The 23,585-nt window shown below is 44.2% G+C and overlaps 1 protein-coding gene across 1 annotated transcript in view; it reads left to right on the top strand.

Moving 5' to 3' along the window:
• Nucleotides 1-23,585, top strand: part of LOC144792662 (solute carrier family 2, facilitated glucose transporter member 5-like) — an 842,308-nt gene that overhangs the window by 232,839 nt on the left and 585,884 nt on the right. The window contains exons 3-5 of the mRNA XM_078667809.1: nucleotides 13,073-13,171; nucleotides 18,131-18,291; nucleotides 19,719-19,843. Coding sequence (XP_078523935.1) covers nucleotides 13,073-13,171; nucleotides 18,131-18,291; nucleotides 19,719-19,843 — 385 coding nt within the window. The remainder of the gene's footprint in view (nucleotides 1-13,072; nucleotides 13,172-18,130; nucleotides 18,292-19,718; nucleotides 19,844-23,585) is intronic.

Consider the following 23,585-nt stretch of genomic DNA (forward strand, 5'->3'; position numbering starts at 1 on the left):
TGGATTTGTTGTGATTTGATTTGAACCAGAAAGACAGATATACACACACAAATAAAGGAAAGAAGAAAGTAACAATATGGAAGCCTAGCTGTCAGGGAAGAGGAGCTCGTCCTAAAACTTTGGTGGTTCGGACAGAAATAGGTCATGTAACCCACTACTTATGACATCAAAGTCACTCTCCTCTTCCTGCTGTGATTCACGTATTTTGTACTCCTGTGGTATGAAGTGCTGATTCATTTTGATTATGGTTAACCTCTCCACACTTTTGGGCGAGACACTGGTCCTTTTCACAGTTACAATGGCACCAGCAGCACTGAAAACATGCTCAGAAGAGACACCTGCCACAGGGCAAGCCAGATACTTTATCGCCAGCCTGCTGAGCACTGGCCATTGGCTTCTTTTCCCATACCAATACACCAATTGGTTTTGCTCCATGAAGACCTCTGTTGTGCCATCCAGATAGGCCTGGACAATCCGCTCAATGTTCATGGGTGCTCAGAATAGCTTGGCCTCTTTTGCCTTTGCATCAGCAATAGACTAACCAAACCCTTTCCTTAGAAACCAATCAGTTGAAGTTTTGTTATGTGGCTGATGATCCTGTTGGTGCTGTTGTTGATGTTATTGGTAGTGTTGGTGACTGCTGGGAGGCAAACATACTGCTCTCAGGCTCTGAATTAGAACTGGATTCTGGATGCCCTGTAGTACTTGTCCTGCGGTGGCGGGCCTCTAATTTAAGAGCCGTTCATTTTTTAAATCAGTGGCTTCCGCAGCTATCAAAGTTTTGTACTTGGCAACATCCACTTCTGAAAAAGGAATTACTGCATTACTGCTCAGAAATAATTTGTACTGTGGATCCAAAATTATGGCAGAAATGTAATGTCGATGTGATTTTGAATCGTTGTATTTTCAGATACATATATTCGCCTAAGGTGTCCGCAAATAATATGCCTCTACTTTGTCATCCACACCTGCATACGTTTCAGATACCTCCTTCAGCTGTTGCTCTAGCATGTACAACAATGGGATAGCTTGGCCCATAGTACAGGCCTCCCTGCTGACTTCATGTGTGAAGACCTGAATAGGAAGTAGTATCTCTGTCACAGTAGGATCCCCTAATATTTTCATGACATAAGCATTAAGTGGTATGTACTGCTCAAACAGACAATCAAGCATGTAATAAGTTGAGTTCCAACATGTTGGCACCTCTTGGATGAGTGCTTTGACTGGCATTTTATGCTCACATTGAATGAGCCTCAGCTGCTTCCAAGCTTTAAAAGAATGGTTGAAATGTGTGCATATTCTTCTGCAGGTGGTCAGTAAGTTGCTGACTTTGCTTTAATTTTTCAGAAAGTCTTGAACAACAATGTTAATGCCGTGTGCCAAACACAGGACAGGACCCTGAAATAGCCACCATCTTTCATGGCCTTAACTGCCTTGCTGCCATTGTCCGTGGCAACAAAACCAATGTTAAGCCCTCTTGGTCGCAGCCACTCAAAGACCTTGCTGTTAAACTCATCCAAAATGGTTGCAGCAGTATGAGATTTCTCCATAGCAAACATGTCTACAGTTGCATGTTTGCGAGTGCCATTAAAAATCTCAGCAGTGTCAACACCTGTAGATATCTTTTCTCTAACACCCAAAAAAGAGATCCAGTGTGCAGTGATGCACAATCAATGGCTTGGCAACTAATCCACATGCCTGTTGTCAGGTGGATACTCTCAACAGCACTCTGTTTTAAGGATTTTCAAAGCAATTCCAGCACGTCGTGATGTAGTGCTGGAACAGCAACTCTGGTGAAATAGGAGTGACTGGGAACCTTCCATTTTAGGCAGATGGTTGTCACAAATTCCAGAAAACCCACCCCTTCAACAAAAGAAAAAGGGAGAAGGTCTAGTGCTAATATTTTAGCCAGCTTTGCATTTTACAAAGGTGCTATTATGTGGTTGCGTTTGTACTGCCCCTCCGGCCCAGTAAACATGCTAAGAATGGTAGGCTGCGTGGTATTCCTTTCTGTTAGACTCAAAGCTGCACTTTTTTTCATTGCAGTACTCCTTGGTGCCTCAGGCTGACTCTTACTCTTGTGCCACTGAGATGTTGCTGGGGATGTGGGCAGTACCACTGCAGTGCTGGGGACAGGGCTACTTTGTGTACCACTACCAGAGAGAATGTCTCCCTTTTCTTCTTCTTCCTGTTCCACCGTGAGCAGACCTTTTACTCGTTTATCCCCACCAACAGCAATGGTTCCAGTTTTTGTGCAACGAAGGTGGTCCTCCCTGTTGATTGCGCGGTGTTTTTTAAGATGCGTCATTTGGCCTCCGGTACCATAGTTTGTACCAAGCTTACCACGACTAACAGAGGTATGACAAATGGAGCATATAGCAATGTTCTCCTCCTTTTTGCTAACCGTAAAGAAGTCCCACACTGGGGAGCTTAACTTTTGTCTCCTGCTGGAGGTGCCACCTCCAATGCCGGATGAACTGGAGGGTGTGTGTTGAATTTGACTCTGTGGCTGTGCAGTAGCACTACCTACTTCTGCTGAGGTGGTGCTTGTGCTGGATGTTGGACGCTGCCGGCCCATTGCTAATGTAAATTTGGAGGCTGGAGGTTGTGTTGGTGTTACCTGTGTTGGAGGTATGCGAGCTACATCCCTTGCAGCCATTCTGTATGAGGTAATAATGTTGGTCTCCATGTCCTCGGGCCGGGAGTGATGTTCGCGATGACTGGCTCATCATCATAATCCTGCTGCTCTACATTGACCTCCATAAGTCTAAGGCTTTCTGGAACCTTCCTTTTCCCTAGCCTGGTCTTGGGATGTGTCTCCCTCTCATGCTCAGGTTGTTGTGGCTCCCAAGTGACATCTAGATCATCAGAAGGGATGCTTGGCGAAGAACTCAATGGACTAACCCTCCTTTTCCATGCTGGGGATTTGGAGGGCAATGGATCTCCTGAATGCGTGGCTTCTTCTTCTTCTTCCTCTGTATGAGGCTCAATTTCCAGAACTGACCCTACTTCGGGAGGAACAACAACTACTATTGCAGGCGGTGGTTGCGGCTGTTGTTGTTGACCACTTATCTGCTGTGTTTCCTCCTGCATTGATTGTGCCCTACTTTGAGATAGCGATAAGTTTAGGTCAGGCTCAGCATCACTGCTTTCCACCATTAGGCTGGCTACCTCTTCCACACTCATCTGCTTGGGCCTGGGTTGGTGGGTTGGGCCCACTGATGCGGAGGTGCTGCCGGAGGCCTCATTATTGGTTTCCCGAAAAAGGTTTTGGGCGGCACATCAGATTTAAGTGACACTTCCTTCTTCTTCTGTTCCTTCTTCTCAATAGCAACTTTCTTGGTACTGGAGGACCTGGTACCTGCTTTCTTTGGGGCCATCTTCTTCAGGTGTCAGCAGCACTCAGTTGCACAAGTTGCAGAGATGTCGTGTCAGGTCACTCACACGTCACGTCATGTACAGCAGCAGGACATCTGTCTGGCACCACAAAAGGCGATGATGACACACCTCCTCCTCAGTCTTTTGTGCACCTAAAAGCAAAAAAGCCAGAAGAACATCAGTCAAACGATAGTACAATCAAACTAATATAGTATATAACTTCTTAGTGTGTGGTGGTCACAGATATTACATTTTAGAAACTCAGTGAACAACAACAGTGTAGCCATTTATGAGACTTTGACAACAAGGCCAGGGCTTTCCTGGTGTACTGTACTGTGTACACTCAGGAGGAATAAGGATAGCAAAGAACAAAAACATAAATGTAGTGGAGCCTGTTTGCCCTAAAGTTGTGCATCACATGGAATGGATGCATTATCAGGGAGAAACAACAACACATACACATGCAAAAAAGGCATTTATTTAGCACACCCAAAAAGTGAAATTGACCTCATAAAAAACCCACATTTTGAAAATCAATCCAATGCCATCCATGCCATACATGATGTTAAAATTCAACAAACAACACAAAAACAGTTGTTAAACTTTCATGCACCCATGATGATTTAAGATGAGTACCTCTGGACCTACTGCCAGGCTAGGTCACAAGCTTGGAGGCCTATAGCAAAAGCACTGTGGCTGGTCCCACAAAATGGCCTCCACCACATGGCCAGGCCACTCACAAAAAAAAAAGAAAAGGAATACAAGACAGACTATGCAGGACTATGGCAAAAGCACAATGCCTGGCTTCACAAAATGGCCGACACCCACATGGTCATGACACCCACAATAACAAGAAAGCACATACAAAGGACAGGAACAGGAAGTTGGAGTCTCTGGGGAACTTCCTTCCACTTTTAAAAAATTGTAAAAAAATAAAAATGACTCCATGTTCGAAAAACTACAGCAAAATGACAACCCGAGGAGTTTTTTTAGCAAAATGAACAAAATCATCATTTTTAGAAGGTTTTATGTTGCTCGCGAGATATTGTTTGCCAGATTGCAAATTCTGCATGTTCGGCATTGCGAACTGTACAAAAAGTCGTTATCACGAGAGCGAATACGCATATTGAGTGCGCGAAGAAGACAAAAACTGTAAGTTTGCGTTGTCGCGCTGTGTAGAGTTGCCAAAACTACGCAAGCTGAACTCCTAAGGTTACCTACTGGCTGAAAAGTCCTATTTAATTAACACACACCCAAAAACTGAAATTCTACTACACAAACCAAATTTTGCAATTCATTCCAATGCCATCCATGATGTTAAAATTCAACAGACAACACGGAAACAGTTTTTATGCACTCATGATTTGATGATGAGTACCTCTGGGCCTGCTGGCAGACTAGGCCACAAGCTTGGAACTGAAGCATATGGCAAAAGCAAGCACACTGCCTGGATGGCTCCACAAAATGGCCGCTAACCACCCACAACAAAAAGAAATGAAAGACAGACAATGCAAGCCTATGCCAAAAGCACACTGCCTGTCTTCATAAAATGGCCCCCACCCACATGGCCAGGCCACAACAACAACAAGTATAAGCCAAGGGAACAAAGAAAAAACACGCAGGCCTATACGGAAAAAGAAGCACACTACTAAACTACCACCACAAAATGGCCCCAAGCCACATGGTCACTCACAGGCCATAGAAAAGAATGAACTGAAGCGGGCCTAGACAAAGGAGGCTTGCTAAACAACACAGCTTTAATACAAAATTGCAAAAATGAAAATCAACAGGGCCTCGAAAGGATTGGAAAGTTACACATCCGACAAAGGTATTTAACACACACACCTAAACACACCTAAACAGTGAAATACACTACAACCACATTTAGCAATTGAATCCTATGCCATCCATGCCCTACATGATGTTTAAATTCAACAGACACCACAGAAACATGGACCCATGGGTACCTCTGGGCCTACTGGCTGAAATTTCAAAGAAAAACAACTAGGCCCCTACTGAAAGTACAGGCCACACACAACAATAATTTGTAAAAACGATGAAAAGCCCAGAAAACTGTAGGTAAAAAAAAGCCCCAACCAACCAAACATGTACACCAATTCTCCAATGAAATCTCAAATCCAAAAGTCCTCAAATAAATCCAATCCAATGATATGATGCAGCAGACAAACACAAAAAGTGATCCTTCCAGCTCCAAATCCAAATGCAAGTGAACAGCACAATATACAAAGCACTGGGAAGAGCCTGCTGGACAGGAACAGGAAGTTGGGAACTCAGGGGCACCTCCTTCCTCTTGAATAAAAGCGTTAAAAAAAGAGGACTCCTTGCACAAAAGACTACAGCCAAATCACACTCTTCGGAGTTTTTCTGAGCAAAATGATCATTTTTTAGAAGGTTTTATCGTGCTCGAGAGATATTCTTTGCCAGATTGTAGTTTCTGCGTGTTCGGGAACCCGATCTTACCAACACTGCCACTGGAAGGAAGATAGCGTGTCCGAATGACGTGTTCGCGTTCGCACAGTCTCGCGGGATCATGCGGCCGGATTCCAAACCTCCTGGTGCACGCGAACGGATAGAAAATCCAGTCGGCGAACGTAGAATCACGGTAAGTCATTACCATGCCGGCGAGAACGCATATTGAGCTCGCGAGAGAGAAAAACAACTACGCTACGCTGTAGATTGCGTAGTATTCGGCAACTTCATGCTCTACGCGAACCGCAAAGTTACCAAATCTTCGCAAACTCCGCAAGCGGAGCATAGTTCACTGCCCAGGGCTAATACAGTTGAATAACTATACCTCACCATATATTGAGGAAAAGGTAAACATAAAAATGTTCATACCCATATAAACTTATATATATATGATTTCTAACTTGATATATGTTTTTAAAGCCCTTGATTAATTTTTAAAACAATAAATGTAACATTGTCTTTCATTTATTTCCCTTTTGACTATCTAAATCCATTTTAGAACCAGAGGAGTAGGTCTACATTGTGACGTACACAGAATGCAGAATGTGACATGAAAAGTGCCAGAACTAACTGATCTGTTTTCTGAAGGGCCATTGGGAGGGCATGAGTCTCATATACCTGTGCACTAAAATAGCCTTAGTTTATATTATGAGTGTGTAATGACTTGAAGCCACGATCTTTAAAATCTCCTCTCACCAGAGCACAAACTGCTTTGATATAATACAACTGCATTTGAACAGTTCAACAAAGAACCAGTCTGTTCTCTGCTTGTCATGGAATCAAAGTCCTGAATGGTCTGTGAACAATTACTTTATAAAATTCAAGCCATTTACTTTGGAAATAATCAGCCATTTGATTAATAATGTTAGATAAGAAGAACATGCGAGCTTACATACTCAAGTGTAAAGCCACTAATCATTTATCTAGTTATCAGCCCTTTAAAGGAATATATGGATATATAAACTATAAGTGTGCTATCAGCGTAAATATAAGACAAACTGTTGCATGATAATGAATGTAAATGCACAGAAGCCAATGAATGAGTTATATGGCTTATGTCCTCAATGAGTTACTGAGCAAGTGCAAAATTTGGGGAGAGACGTACTAGAAACATGAGATGCACCACTGTCCTTCTTACTCCATCCTTCTGTGAGAGCAGAGAAATAGTAGAACATAGCCGTGTCTCTATGAACGTCTTCCACACGTGTAATAGTTAAATAGTTTAAAGGGACAAATGGGCTAGACAGAAACATAATATATTGTGGAACACCTACAGATGACCCGATTTGAGAAGTATCACTTGATTTTGAACTCTGTAATATGTATGTTGAAGTTGACTCTTCTAATTTAATCTGTTTAGTGTCCATACTGTGATGAGCATTTTGCAGGCCTATGGGCCTGGTTTTGTATAAGTATTTAGCGATCCCAGGTGAGCAAAGACTTTAGCACTTTTATGTTCTAGACATCCATGTATAATGGCTAAATTAAGTCTGTGATGGTATACAAAGCAATAAAGATTAGGTGCACGGTTCAACCTGACCAATTGGGATTCATGCCATGCAGACACATCTTTTGCAACCTGTGGCGGCTGGCGCATGTGTTACTTGAGCTCCGTCTGGATAAGGACCAATGTGCCCTCACCTTCCTAGATATAGAAAAGGAATTTGATTCAATTCACTGGGAGTCTGAGTGGCAGGTGCTCAACAGAGTGGGGCTGGGTCTCAAATATATTGCTTTGGTGAGGCTGCTCTACGCTTGACCGCTGATGCTGGTATGCACTGGATGCCTAGTGTCAGAGATAATCCAGCTGCAAAGGGAAACTAGGCAGGGATACCCCTCCCCACTTTGCTGTTCACTCTGGCAATGGAGTTGGAAGTGCAAACTGCCTCAGGTGCTGCATAGTTGGGGAATACAGGTAGGACATGGGGATGACTCTATGGTACAATTGCTGCAGCCAGACATTACGGCTCCGAACCTGTTGAATATGATTATGGAATGTGGTGAGCTCTCTGGCCTTCATGTGAATCAATTAAAATCTGTGTTGTTTCCATTAGGACAGCTGTAGGAAATAGAGGTCAGCCTGCTCCTCGAATCGGGAATATCTTGCAGCATTGATGGGGTTCATTATCTCGGCATGCACTTAGAGCATGGTGCACAGCAGGACAACACATTAATTATGGGGCAGGTGCTCAATAACCTCAAACCATCCATTAAATTCTGGAATACCTATAAATTCTCCCTGATGTGGAAGATTGCCTTAATCAAAATGGTTATGTTACCCCTGCACCTTTATGTATTGCAAGTAGGGCTGGACGGCAAACAGCGTTTGGCAAAAACCCCATGAACCGCTGCATGGTGGAGCTTTTACCAGCATCGACCCCCTACATTCAACTGAGATGAACTTGAGGGAGCTTGTCTACACTCAACTATGCATTGTTTCATGGTCATGGGCTCCATCTAGTGACAGTAGATCAGAGACTCACATTCGTCTGTGAGATTATTTATTCTGACATAATATTCTGTACTCAGTCAGAGATATGTACGGTGGAGCTCTCCAACACATCCTGGCGGTGAAGTTCTTCTTCAGTCTCCAGAAGACAGAATGGAAGTGGCATCTTTTGAGTCGTAGTGACTTTCCCAGTCAACACAGAACTTCGGCAGCCCTATGTGTCTGGGTGGGTTGTGCTAGGCCAGCTGGGCTCCCCCGCTCCTGTCTGTGCTCTACATTCTCTCACATGCACATGGGTTGTGTGCATCACTAAGAGTGCAGCTTGACATAGCAGTGCACAGACATGCGTCCAGTTCACCTGCCAGAGTATGCATTCACACTCCGTCCTTGTGCACACTAAGTATGGTGTGCTGACTGCAATAGGAGGTCTGTGCTGGATGGAGCTCTTAGTGTAGCAGTATTCCTACCACCACATAGAGACCCATACCTCCTCTGTATATCTGGGCAGCACTTTGAGGGGAGTACTTACATGAGTGTTTTACACCCTGTGTAAGTAGCAACCTCCCCATGAAGTGGGGACTGCCTCTTAGGTATGTAAATTTAAATGTAAATGTAAATGTATTTGAGCTTGTAAAGCGCACTGCTACCCGTCCATAGGTCTCCTGGCGCTGTATAACTCTGGGGAACCCGTCCTGGCTTTTCCTGTGGGATGGTCCCTGCTGGGAGTCCCCAAAGTGGAGCCAGGCATCCCTGGAATTGATGGGGCCGTTGTGGAGATTAGGCAAGCTGATGCCCAGAGTTGCCGAGTGGAACCCCTGATTAGAGTAAGCACCGAAGCGAGAATTATCGAGTCCGCTGACCAAGGTCCACGACCCTGCCGCGTCGGGAATTGAACCCTGGTGCCGGGCCGACTTCTGCTCTCGGGTCTGCCACCTCTAACCAGTGAGCCACACTACTCCACTCCCAGGTATAGGGATAGAGCATCTCTGCTGCAAGAAGCTGAAAGTACTTCCACTCTTCAGCCTCTCTCCAGGAGAACAATAATCCGTTCTTGGAAGTAGGCACCTTCTTTCCTTAACAATTCCAACCAAGTTCTCAGAGTGCCACACTCGGAAGATGTCCCTTCACAGCTGTCTTGTACACACAGCATGGGTAAGAAAAGGCTTGTCCGCTTTATCATCTGAATAAAGCCTTCTCTCTCGCAGACTGGATTTCCAGATGTCCCAGATCCCACTCTGATTATGGTGACATTGCTAACACAGGCTCTTTGTGGACCTGTTGTTCGCTGGGCAACGGTGTAGGGTAAGACTTGCCACACGGGTAAAGCTGGAATAGCAGTACCTGACCTCGAACTCTACTAGCTTGCCTCATCCCTACAACATGCAGTGTATTAGTTTGATGCGGAACCTAATTGGGAAAAATCCTTACTAGCCGGTACCACTGGAAACCAGGACCTGGGGACCCACCTACTGTGCGGCTATAATATTTATGGGTATCTGTCGCATGTGTTGAGAGTAATGTGCAGGTTTTGGGAATGGGCAGAATAGGTGGTGCTCCCTATGGTACTGTATGTGCTAGAACTGGAGGTATGTCAAATCCGACCCTTTGCACAAATACCTCTAACCATGACTATAGCCGGCTAGCGGGAGGGGGCTGTATCAACTTGGATGGTCTGCATTCATTGGGCTGCTTTATCCCTCTAGTGGAGGCAATGGAGATGTTTGGGCTGGGAAGGGGCCAGTTTCTCCAATATGCCAAAATTGTTGCCACAGCTAGAGAGATATGGCCTGTACTTCCAGATGCTCCTGATCCAACTCGGACTATGGTGCCATTGCTAACATTGGCGGGTGGTTGGATGCTTATTACCCATATTTACATTTTCCTGGGGGCTGATAGGTCCACATATCCCCCCAAGGTGGAGGACAAGTAGCAGCGAGTGAGTTCGCCATTACCCCTGAAAAATGGCATAGGATAAATAGGGGATGCTGAAGGTCTCTGCCAATGCACTATGTAAACTCATTCAATACAACATTGTCCATATTACGTACCTCTCCCCCAAACTTCTAGACTCAATATACCCCACTAGAAGCGTGGGTTGTTACATTCGCGGGAAGACTTCCTTCATATTGTGTGGTGCTGTCCTCGGATAGTATGCTATTGGAGCATGCTCTTCGGACTCCTGCATAAAGCTACAGGATGGCTGATACCTAGGAAACTGAAACAATGCCTTGTGGGGTTGGTCCCTGCACAGAAATATTAGAAGGTAAGCAGAGAATTTGCACTTCTTGGACTGGCTCTGGCCAAATGATGTATAGCCATTAGATGGCTTAGCCCAACACTCCCCCTGAGGACTGATTGGTTGTGGGATCTGGCTGGGTAGGCTGGTGCGGTTAAGGCATATATGAAAAAAGTAAAACACAATGACAAACTGACAGGTGAGCTGCTGCCATGGGGAGCCATGGTCCATGACCTCAATGGTGACGATCACACAGTCCCCGCGACTAAAGAGAGCCACGGAGACAAGGAGCCTACACTGACCTCAGGGGGTGAAGAGTGATGACCCCATGGGGTGGTCGCACACTGGTACCGTGAACTAGAAATACACAGGTGGATGACCTGCTGTGGTTAATCTGCAATACATTAATTTATTTTTATTTTATTTATAAAGTTTTATATAGCGCAAACATGATCCCGAAGGATATCAGAGCGCTTTACAATTTGATGGAGAGGAAGGTAATAGTTGCAGTACAGTCATCAAAAGGAATACCAACCCAAACAAATCAAATGTGCATATCAAGCAAAAGGTTACGAACAAAAGGGACAGGAAAGGGAAATATAATAATTGGACCATAGAGAACTAGGAGGGGAGCAAGTGACTAGTAAAGCAGAATAATACCAAAGGCAGGATTTAGGGTGTAAGTCCAGAGCATTAGAGGAGACGATCCGAGATCCTTTTAAGGTAGGTACTTGTTCATGAGGAATCTTTTTACTACCAATTTGAAGGCAACCTTGGAGGAGATTCTGTGTATTTCCGGTGGGAGAGAGTTCCAGATCTTCAGCGCAGAGCCAGAGAAAGCTCGTTGACATGTTCTCTTTTTGCGAAACATCTGTGGTTTCAGGAGGAGAGAGTTAGCACTCCTAGAAGGTCTACCATGACCGGATCATTCTAGCTTTTGCACTAGATAACTAGGGGTTTTGAAATGGAGGGCTTTGTGAGACAGACAGGCAATCTTTAGCTGAATTCTTGCTTCATAGGGCAACCAATTTAGTGAGGTTGAAATTCTCAATGTGCTCACAGAGTTGAGATTGGACGAATTTTTCTAGGAGTTTGTCTAGGGTGGGGATTGTAGAGATAGGGCATAAGTTGTTAAGGTCCGTACTATCTGCTGTAGGCTTTTTTAGGATCGGTGTTACCTGACCAGCTTTTAGGCAATCCGGGATCGTACCTTGTGAGAGAGACGCATTGACAATGTTTGTCCAGATAGGGGTGATGACCTCCTTCAGTTCTTTGAAGGTGGACGGTGGTACTGGGCTACTAAAATGATTATATGGGTTGATGGTCTGAAGAATCTTGTTAGTGTCTCTTTCACTGAGGGAAGTGAAGCTGCTCCATGAGGCATCGTTCTTGGTGTTCCGGCTAGTCGGTTCGATTTTCTCAGATAGGGCCGGGGGGGGGGAGGGTGGTCGCAGACCTCCAGGATTGCAATAGCGTCTTCCTGGAGTCAAGATCTATATTGATGAGTCTGGATTTCTCATCAACGAAGGCAGCCAGGTCATCGCATAAAGGTGACCGAGCGGTTTGGTGTGTCTACCGATTGTTGTTTCACTAGCTCAAAATGTTTCTTGGGGCGATTAGTGGCTTGATTGAGTTGGGACCTGAAGTAGTCAGCCTTCGCGATCTTGTTTTGTTTGCTATAGGAACTCCTTACCGTTCTAAGGATTATTAGTTGGTCCAAAGATGGATTTGATTTCCAGGATCGCTCGATTGCCCTAAGTTTGGGGCGCTCTGTGTTTAAGTTGTTGTTGAACCACGGTTTGGAAATTTTAGTTAGGGCATTGTTTTGTTGGAGTGAAGCAATGGAATCCATGATGCTAGTGATAGGAGAGTTGTAGAAGTTAGTGAGTGCATGTACCTCAGTCAGACCAACTTGTGGAGAGAGGGCAGATATACAGTGGGTTGCTAGATCTGCGGTATTGATATATCTGAGGCCCCTTTTCCAAATCTTCAATTTCGTTGGTTGAGACTTTCTCTGGGAGACTTCCATGTTGATAAAAAAAGAAGATGCAGTGATGATTGGACAAATCCCACGAGGAAATGGTGTTCAATGTGATGGTGTGATCTTTGGGGATGTTGAGGTCGAGAATTTCACCTTTATTTTGGGTTGACTGGTGTCCTTTGGATGTTGGCCTATGAAACGAGCTGAGCACGGGGTTCTTAATGCTAATTTGTTTATTGATACTTTATGTATTGTTATAGATGGCCTTGGCAACATTTGGAATTGCACATGCTGCTTCACATAATTTCACCTTGATCATTTGTAACGCGCTCTGATACCTGCCTTGGTCATGTAAATACAATATAAAACTATATAAATAAAAAAATATAGTTGTAATGATCGGTAATATTTCCTATAATATGGAACTGTATAATATTGAAATGTCAATAAAAACATATTTAAAAATATGAATATGTACAATTGTTGCCAAGGTGTCATGTATGTGTTATGATCCAATTTCATTTTCTTCTCTTCACAGGTGAAGTACCGAGTGCTTCTTGAAATGATTGTTGTTCTTGGTATTGGTGGATCAGGTCAATTCGGCTTTCAATATTCAGTTCTCAACTCCCTTTCTCCGGTCAGTATATTCCATCCAAAAGCTTCTATTTTAAAATGTTGATGGGTTACATTTTTAGGTGTACCCTAAGTAGTAATGTGTGGCATGGGAGATAAAGCACAGTGCTTCATCAGAGCTGACCATTCCTTGTATCCGGGTTTAAAAAATACCATGCACTCTCTGTATTAGCTAGAGACGATATTTTATACTTAGTGATTTCACCATTAAAGCAAATCACTATAAATGAAGGAAACTGACTGTATCCAGGCCATAACTACATTTGCTTCTCTGTCGCTTAAAATCACAGGCAACCTTTGTCCCTCAGAACTCGAAAACAAACTTTACTTTCTTTATCTTATTTTCCTTTACTAAAATACACCTTTCCCAAGATGGGATCCATTGCAGAAAACTCTCATCACAAAAAACTCATAGGATAAATGTATGCACAATAATCTCAATATGAAACATTTACATAGTCAGCAATTTTGCTCAAAATCCTATGTGGATCTGACTAGAATGGATCCACTAAGCACAACCTTTGGTTAAAGCAAAAACTGGATATTTTGACAGAAGGAAAATGAGCACTCACTCAGGAAAAGCTCAGTAACTTACCTATTTCTTCTGAAGTGAAAAATCCAGAGTGCATCCATGGTCCAGCGAGAGCAAGATCCATAACTCTTGAGACTGCACAGCCATCTCAAGGTGAATGTGAGGCTATTGTTCTACTTTGCTGTTCATGCTCTGATGAGCTACAACTCTAGACACTTGCCCACAAGACTAGAGTTGCAAAGTGCCCAAACTTAGCAAATCTTTCCACCCCACAAATGCCATCACAAACCTAATGCAAGTAGTACTGTTAGAAAGTTCAGGTTGTGCAAGAGGGTTGCCTCTCTGGCTTAGACCATGTGTCAGGTGGCCCATAGGGAGATTGTGGTTTAGACTAAGTTAGCATGAGCCCGCTGCAGCTTGCCTGCTGATTTGCACATGTTACTACACGTCTTTATTTTTGCAATAGTTTCTATGGCTGTTTTCACATGAAAACTCATCGCTGTGCTCACTCTTTGCATGTTCCTGGGATTTTGACTAAACATTATTTGCAAGGTCGAACAACATGCCCCTTATTATTTTGTTTTGGCCAGGCTTTAGCACCTAGACAAAACATACTGATGCAGCTGTTGTTTGGACAACATACTTTAGCTTTATTGGGATACAAGAAAAGGTAGGACACACTTGGAGAGGGATCTTTCCAGGGCAAAGAGTGAGACAGCACCTATGATGTGGATCTACTTTCACCTGTCTATAGGCTAAGGTAGGGGGTATTCTGACAAAGCAGAGAGTTCTTCTAATGTATAATAATACTGCTTCTTAGCAAGGGGAGGGAGGTTAGGCTGTATTGCCTTTTCATGATGCGATCTCCCTTCATGATTTATGGACTGGCTGCTATACTGACTGTATTTGTACTATTAATTTTCCTGTATGTTGTGGCATGTATATTGCGGGTTAGGGCACATTAGTTATAATAAATATTTTAAACTGTTTTGTGTCTCTGTCAGATCCTAATGTGGACAAGTACAAGAGTGTGAGCGAAAGGCTGTGCCTTGTTACCGCAATTCCTGATGGATCTCGGAGTGTTGTGTTCTGGGGTGTCTAATCAGTTGTTACTCTGTATGTGGACGCATGTAGGCTGGGGCAAGCTGAAGCATTGAAACTTTTTCAACAAGCACTGTTGTTAGTAATTGCTAAAAACGAAAGATCCTTCTTTTTAAAATCGCCATATTTTACTTGCACTTACCTGTTCTTACTCGAACCGCTCTGCTCCCCGGTTCACCACGGCCTATCCCGGAGGGAGTATCCGGCACCATTCCCCACTCACTTCTGGCAGGAGACTGGAGGGGGCAGATCTCTCACACTACTTAGCCCACATGTCACATACATCGCGCAGCAGATGCGCACAGCGGGCACGCCGTCAGGCAGCTGAAGGCGCTCCAAATGCAAGCCCGTCTTCACCCGTCTGCGTCCGGCCGGGGCCATGGGCCAGACTTCTGTCCGTTCCCTGCCCCACATCAGATCCTTTAGTTCACACACCCTACGGAATCTAAGAGTAACAACATCTGCCAAATGCCGTCATCTGTGGAATGTAGCAGAGGTACTGTCCCCATTGTGGGTTCAACTTTCGGCCGATCATTACAGCACAGTTCCCCCCTATAAAGCACGCCAACTTAAAGATGTTTCTGCTAAACTGCAGATCGTTCCCTAAGCAAGCCATGGAAATTGGCCTACTACTAGAGGAAATCAATCCCACTGCCCTCTTCCTGATGGAAACATGGCTTACTAATGAGTCAGAGCCGGTCCTCACCAAAAATCTCCCATGCGGTTACCTCATACAACGGGGAGACTGTAAAGAAGGCGGAGGAGGGGGCCTAGCAATCATTTTTAACTGCAGCATCACTCCAGATCAGGTTTCAGACAGCGAGAGCTTCCTCTACTCCATAGACATCTCCCCCACTACAACCATCTCTGGGCTACTAATTGGACCCCTGGGGCAATTTCTCAACACCCTCTTGAAGACCATTGCACATCTAGCCTGCTCGCCATCAAACTTCACAGTCTTAGGGGATCTTAACATCCACCTGGACAATACCATGTCTAACTGTGTGCTGATGTGGCTAGTCCGTGCCTTCACTGTTTCTCCATCTGAGACGTTCACCACCTACCCCTAGGCTGAGCCACCCGGGACGCTCCGTGAGCCAACCAGCACCGTTCTCAATGACAACCCGGTCCTGAAGATGATCCTGATTGAAAGGATCGAGACGTCATCGACCGTTCAGCACAATTGATGGCACATTTTCCATTGTGGCTCTGATAAATAACCTGCCAAAACTTTTCCTATTACTTTCAGCCACATTGTTCACTTGATACACTGTATATATTCAAGCACCTCTGCACCATGCACCATTTCTGCTGATCACAATTGTCACTTGCGTCACCACTTCTTGTGTCACGTACACATTTAGAGCACCAAGTCCAATTCAGGTTGTTTGATATTTGTTTCCTTACAGTGCTGCTACAACTGTATACATTATTTTGTTCTTAAATTATATGATGCCATGAGCACATTTCTAAAACCACTACTTGAGTCTCCTTGTCTCTGTTCTCATAATGCTTGATGCATAAATGTCTAATCACCTTTCAGAATAATACCAGTTGAGATGTTGTTTGTTTATTCTCTAGTACCTACCCTAATCTCAACATGGTTTAAGCGTCATACTCCTGTAGTTTAATACAACACTACATGAGTTCCCTGGCGGAGACTGTCCTTCCATTTGGCATACAAATCCTCACCTACACTGATGACACTCAGCATGTGGTGGCATTAAACCATCCCAAGAATTCACCAACACATGAGAGGAACTTTCCTTACCAGCATGTTACAGGACACATCTGGAGCACTGTAATCTTTTGGGACAAAATGGCAAATTGTCCACATGGAAAGGTGTGCTCATGCATTGAGCCTGAGAACTGTGTGCACCTTGCCAAGATCACAGAGTTCTAAAGAAAGTAAAAAAATGTTATAAAGAGAACAAAAGCTCATTGAAAAAGTATCTGCAATACACACAAACGTACATAGAATTCTTGTTCCACAAGGAAAACTAGAAAACAACAGGTTAAACTAACTTGATGGATCAATTTATAAGACAGCTGTATGAGATCGCTTCAAATGTATATCAATTGACTGTTTATTTCATGAACAAACATTCATGCTGAAAGAGGATTAGTTACTGGTGCGAAGCTCAACAAAAAGCAGGTTCTGCAAATTGATTTGTACTGGTTATAGATTTCTACAATAGACAAGACAAGTTATCTGTTGTGCTTATCTTATGCACTGCCTATTCATCAATCTCAGGAATTTAGTTTAGATCTACCATCAGTAAATATTGGTCCAAAGATTTTAATGAAGATATGAGTTAAGTTGCCCTATCTCAAGGTTATACATAAGGGGCCAGATGTAGGAGCCAAAATACCGGTCGGTAACGGCCGATTTCGGCCGTTACCGACCGGTATTTAAGATTTGGCATGTAGGGGCATATTTTACCGAATCAGTAAAATTACCGAATCGGTAAAATACCAAATCGGTATTTTTACCGATTCGGAATCTTTCATATGTAGGTGGGACTCTCCAGAGTCCCAAAGCCATTACAGATTCGGTATTTTACCACCCAATCCAATTGGGTGGTAAAATACCGAATCCAGGTGTGCATGCACATGTGTGCATGCACACCTGTGCCATGTGACAGATAGACATGCCCTTAGGGCATGTCTGTCTGCCACATGGCACACATGACAGTATTTGGGGTGCTAGAGGGTGTCAAAGTGACACCCCCTGCACCCTTGCAAAAATCGGTATTTACCGATTCGGTAATTACCGAATCGGTATTACCCATTGATTTCTATGGGCTTCACAGCCCATAGGAATCAATAGGAAATACCGATTCTGTAATTACAGAATCGGTAAATACCAATTTTTACAGAATCGGTATTTCAAATACCGATTACACCTACATCTCCCATCTTCTATTTTACCGATTCATAAATACCGAATCGGTAAAATTCGGTATTTATGAGTCGGTAAAATAGAATTACCTACATCTGGCCCAAGGTGTATTATTACTGATTGATTTTGAATGCAGGTTTTCTTTCTTTATTTTCTTCATGACAAGAAGCTTAACAAGGTTAAAGGATTTGATCATGTATACTACAACAGGAAACAAGTTTTATAGCGCACACACATGGAAAGAGTTATCTATTTGGCAATTCAAAACAAAACAGGCATTTATTTTTAACAGTTTTCAATTTTTAGTTATTTGTATTTTTGTGATGGATAACCCCATATATGTTAATTCTATTGCTTGGCTTGCAGACACAAAATCAAGGGCAGCACTAGTGTTGGACAATAATTATGTTTTAATTTCCTTTTTTTAGCTCATCAAGAACTTTATCAATGAGACATGGGTGGGCCAGTACCACTCTACCATCAGCTACAATACCCTCACCTTTATCTGGTCATCCATTGTGTCCTTACCTGCTTTGGCAGCCATCATTGGGTCTACGGCAGCAGGATACCTATCAAGAAAATATGGAAAGTATGTCTGCTCCCAGGTGTGTGCACAATGCCCTACAAGTGCAGGAGCCATACATGCTCTTCAGGATAGCCACATTAAATAAATATTCGTACAGCTAATTTAAAAGGGAATCACAATATATAGTTAATGGTTGTGCTGACATAGTTTGTGGTTACACCTAAAACCTGGCATGTATAGCCTTGGCCAAAAGGCATGGTAGAAAACGCTTAAAGTACTTGACCAAAATATTATTGAGCACCCTAAAATCTTAAATGTGAGTTAGAGATAAGTGGTGCTTTGATTCATGTGTATGCTCTATGTCATGTTAGATAAACCAGTGAAGAACAAGACATCTGTCGCCTATCCTCATTGTGTACTTATCTAGACTTACAGTCTCTAGTATTTACATTAGTGACATGGAATTTCCCTTGTTAGGAGAAGAAATTGTGGGGCTGAAGCTTTCAATTTCCTGTGGTTGAGTGTACATGCAAGCTGTCCCTCAGCTATCCTTTTCCCCAAGGCAGACTACTTCCCTGTTGCATAATGTTACCCTGGACTCAGGAGTTCAGTTGATTTAACGTTCCCTACTTCAGGCTGAAGAATTCCAACAAACCAGAACTGGGTTCTAGCCTACATTTGAGGAATTATCCAGGCCACTGTACTGTTTTAATACTTTTCTGATAAACCGTTATCTATTTCCTCTTTTGCCTTCCTCTCATAGGTCTTCCATGCACAGGGCAAATCTCAATGATCCATCTTGTTGTTCTTCCTTATGTGCCTTCTCGTGCATTAGTGGTCCTGAACTGCTATTGCCCTGTTCCACGTGTCTGTTTTCCCTCTCTCGCCACACCACAATAAACACTCTACAGCATCCCTTCTAGTTTCATGGACCTCATCAACGCCCATTCCAGTCCCCTACATTAAACCAATGAGCTGTGACATCCTATCCTCGAATTCACCAGTGGTGTTATTGCCTCTGAATGTGGCATGTTTGTGTATAGAAATTGCCTGTTGCTGTGTAGATCCAAACATTGAATTTGACTTATTTCTAGTTATGAAGCAGCACAGTTGTACAACTTGCAGGAAAAGTTCCATCTTAATTTAGATCCTGTTTCAATAGCTTTTTTCAATAAACGTAAAGTCAGAAGTTCCACAAATAGTAAGTTACTGTAATTTCTCTTTACACTAAGACCGTTTGTCTGTTAAAGGCTCTATTACAAAATACAGATATGCCGGTCTGCAAATATTCATAAGCAGGTCCACTGTGCAGCATTGCATTTGTACATCAAACCTAACCCAAAATTGAGTTGGTGAAACCCTGAAGCACATTATCTCAGCACGGAGGTGCAGCATTGCCCAGTTTATGTACATGAACCTATGTCTGTTTTCCATGCATATCTATAACAAAGTAACATAGTCCAATCCCCCCTCCTGCTGTGTTGTTACAGGAAAAGGAGCCTGCTATGGGGCAATTTATTTCTGGTAGGTGCCTCCATGATTATGGGCTTCAGCAAGATTGCAGGGTCCTTCCAGATGCTTTTGATTGGACGCTTCATCGTTGGCATCTATTCAGGTATGTCTTACTCTTTTTGCTGGTGTATGAACCCCACTGATTGCAGACAAAGCAGGAATGTATTACAAAGTCGTTCATGTCTGGTGTCTCAGCCGGCTAATAAACCCACTCCAGACATCTGTGTTCCATCTTATGGTCACAGTTTCAGATCCTAAAATGTTCATGCTGTTTAGGTCTATACAATGAGTACTATTTAGTTGGGTAACAATAGACATCTATCATTTCAGTACCAAGATACCCTCATGGTCGATGCGTGCACAGATGCATGTTATATCAATGCAGTTACCTTCTTTGTGTATCCACATTAGACATTTCCCCAGTGAACTCAATATTGTTATTCTTTTTCAACTTTACCCTGATATTTGATTTAGTCTACAGATGTATCATATTCACTTCGGATACCAACCACTGTGACCACTCAGATCACCAGGTCCTTCTGGTAGGATCATTGTACTCTTGGAATGTCTTTCAAGGGTCAAGGGGTCTAGAGACGGATTTCTCTTACCGCTAGAGGGAGTCAGAGAGCTGCAAATCGCCAGTCACCAGTCACCTGAAACGCCAGAGCGCCGAGCGGTGAGTGGTGAGCGGGTCGTGCTGCCGCAGAAACAGGCTACCGGCTCACTGGCTTACTGTCTCCCAAAGTCGTGTCTGCCCTCGACGGGAAGCCCGTCGAAGCCGAGCGGCGAGCGGGTTGAGCTGCTGCAGAAACGGGCTACCGGCTCAACGGCTCACTGGCTCACCGGCTCACTGTCAGCTGGAAGCCGTGTCTGCCCTTGACGGGAAGCCCGCCAAAGCCCACAAAAGCCCGCGGAAGCTCACCCCACGCCTGGTCCCTAGCCTGACCCCTCGCTTGCCATTGCTTGCCTGCCCGCACATCTGGCCGTGTTCTCCATCAGTGGTGAGCCGTGCTGTGCTCAACTGGGCTGAGCAGAGTGGAGCTGCTGGACTGTGGTGCTGGGAGCCAGGCTGGGCTGGGAGCTCGCGGGGGGAGCCCAGAGACTGGGAGCTCGACCGCGGGAGGATTTGCGGTGGGGCAGTGGTCCACGGCTGCAAGAGGGCAGGAGGGCAGCAGGTTTTGAGCTCCGGTGAGAGGCCGGGGCACAGAGCAGAGCAGAAACGGAGCCCGCGGAACCGCGGAAACAGCTCAGAGCAGTCAGCTGAGCCGACCCGGTCCTGCCCCGGTCCTACCACAGCTGCGTCTGTCCCCTCCTGCTTTCTCCTGCTGAGAGGCGGAAGGTCACCAAGAGGAGGTAAACGAAAACAAAAGAGGGCAGAGAAGCCCTCGGGGTGCAGGAGTTTGGGAATATAGAGCAAAACCCCACCAGACATTGTCAAGCTCCAGCCAAAAACAAACACAAGGAGAATCCCCTTTGGGAAGGATCACCTATTTATTGGGGAGGCACACATCTGGAGCTGGCTACTTTGCCTCCCTCACCATCTCTGCCTACCAAATTTGCCCGACCACTAAGGTTGACCGTTCGCCATCACCTCAGCCACGTCCACCACCATTACCTAAACGGCTACCTTTCCTGACGGCAGCTGCTCAAAATAGGTCCCCGTCACACTGCAACACATCCGATGCCATACTGAACAGCTAGCCTGCAACAGGCGGTGGGCTGGTGTCCTGAAGAGCAGACAGGCTTGGAGGTAAGCCGAGGTGTTTTGTCTGGTGTGTTTGTTGGCAAGGGGGAGAAGGGGGAAAAGGTCTCCCCGAGAAGAACACAGGGAACAGGGCGTAGGGACAAGAGACAAGGGAAAAAAGGTTTTTTATGTTTTTTGTTATATCTGTGCTATATCTGGGCTTAGTAAGAACAAAGCACCTGGCCCCGATGGAATACCCCCCGATCTCTATATTAGTAACATAGATCTATGGGCACCTCTGCTTGCGAGAGTCCTGAACGAAGCAGTGGTGGCAGGACTGCCTCGCTCTTGGTCAACTGCAACTATAGTGCCGATCTATAAAAAGGGGAAGTATGATGACCCACAATGTTACCGCCCCATATCACTCATCGATGTTACAGCAAAAGTGTTGGGACGTGTCATCTTACACCGTTTGCAGGAATGGGCTGAGTTGCACCAGGTTTTATCAGACGTACAATATGGTTTCAGGGAGGGCAGATCCACCACTGATCAATGTTTAAATCTATATCTTCTGGCAGCAAAATATACCATCGCCGGGAGCGGAAATATATACATGGGGTTCATGGACCTTTCCGCGGCCTTTGATCGCGTAAATAGAGAGAAACTTTGGTCATTATTGTTACATCTAGGAGTGGAACAACCCCTGGTTGATATCTTAAAAAATCTACACTGGAACACATCTGCAAGTGTAAGATACAACCAAGAAGGAAGCAAAACGGATTCTTTTGTATGTACCAGTGGCGTGAGGCAAGACTGCATTTTAGCCCCATTCCTGTTCTCTATTTATATAAATCTCCTAGAAAAGGAACTACTCAAGCTACAGGTAGACTCCCCCCAAATTGGTCATCGTGCGGTGCCGGTATTACTATATGCCGACGACGCAGTACTATTAGCCAGAACCCCCCGGGGGCTACAGAAGTTGATTGACGGTTTTGTTGATTTTATGGCCCAATTAGATCTTTCTACTAACCTGGAAAAATCCTACATTATGGTAACCGGACCCAAGAAAAAAGGGAAAACTATCTACCTCATTGGCTCACACGAAATTGGGCAGGTCAAAATTTTCTCCTATTTAGGGGTACTATTTGACAATCAGCTGACTTTTAAACCCCTGGTGGAGAAACAATCAACTAAACTGGCAGCGTCAACTGGAGCTATTATGGGGTATGGGAGGCGATTGGGCAGATGGTCCCCAGAGCAGATACTAAATCTCTACAGATCAATATGTAGTGCCAAGGTTACCTATGGTGCAGAAGTCTGGGGCTTCATTGATAAAAAACTGCAACCAATACAGGTGGAAGAAAATACATTTCTGAGAAGAATTCTTAAAGTGCCCCAAAGTGTGCCGGCCCTCATTATTCATGAGGAAGTGGGAGAGTTGTACATTGAAGATCGGATCAGAAGTAAACCACTTTTAGCCTGGGTTAAAATCTGGACTAATCCGGACGCATCTTTCACAAAACAAATTATAAAAGACTGCCTTAAAAGAGAAAAATGGCCCCATATACCGTGGTTGAAGTATATTAAGGACTCGATGGATGACATTAACTGCACAAATTTCTTTGTAGATCCAGAATCCCTTAACATTGAGAACAAAACAATGGTCAAAAAACTTTTTTTAGAACATTTAAGCGCAATTAGGGCAGAGAGGGAAAAACGAAAGCCCACTGTTTTTGCTTATTATCATCTAACAGTGAAACAAGGACTGGAACCATATTTGAGGGTTATGTTTAACGCACAGGATCGTTATTATATGACCCGTTTTAGACTGAATATGCTCCATCACTTATTTTCGGTCCCCTCTGGTTTTAGTCTTACAGTGGAGGAGAAGGGTACCTGCGGCTGCGACTCTAGGTCTCCGCAGGATACCCTTCACTTTGTTTTACTATGCCCATTTTATTCTGCCCCAAGGCGTAAGTTTCTAGTAGGGATTCTGAAAGAAACAAAACTTAGACAAGCTAAAAAGGCCTTGAGATTTTTGCAGGAAGCCCCAGATGCCCACACACTCTTTTGTACTGTGAATTTTATTCGAGTTGCACTACGGTTAAGGAATACAAGAGAAGAACGTTGATTTTAATAATATTTTAAACTTTTTGGGTAA

Source organism: Lissotriton helveticus, chromosome 11, assembly GCF_964261635.1.
Source record: "Lissotriton helveticus chromosome 11, aLisHel1.1, whole genome shotgun sequence".
Taxonomy (NCBI): Eukaryota; Metazoa; Chordata; class Amphibia; order Caudata; family Salamandridae; genus Lissotriton; species Lissotriton helveticus.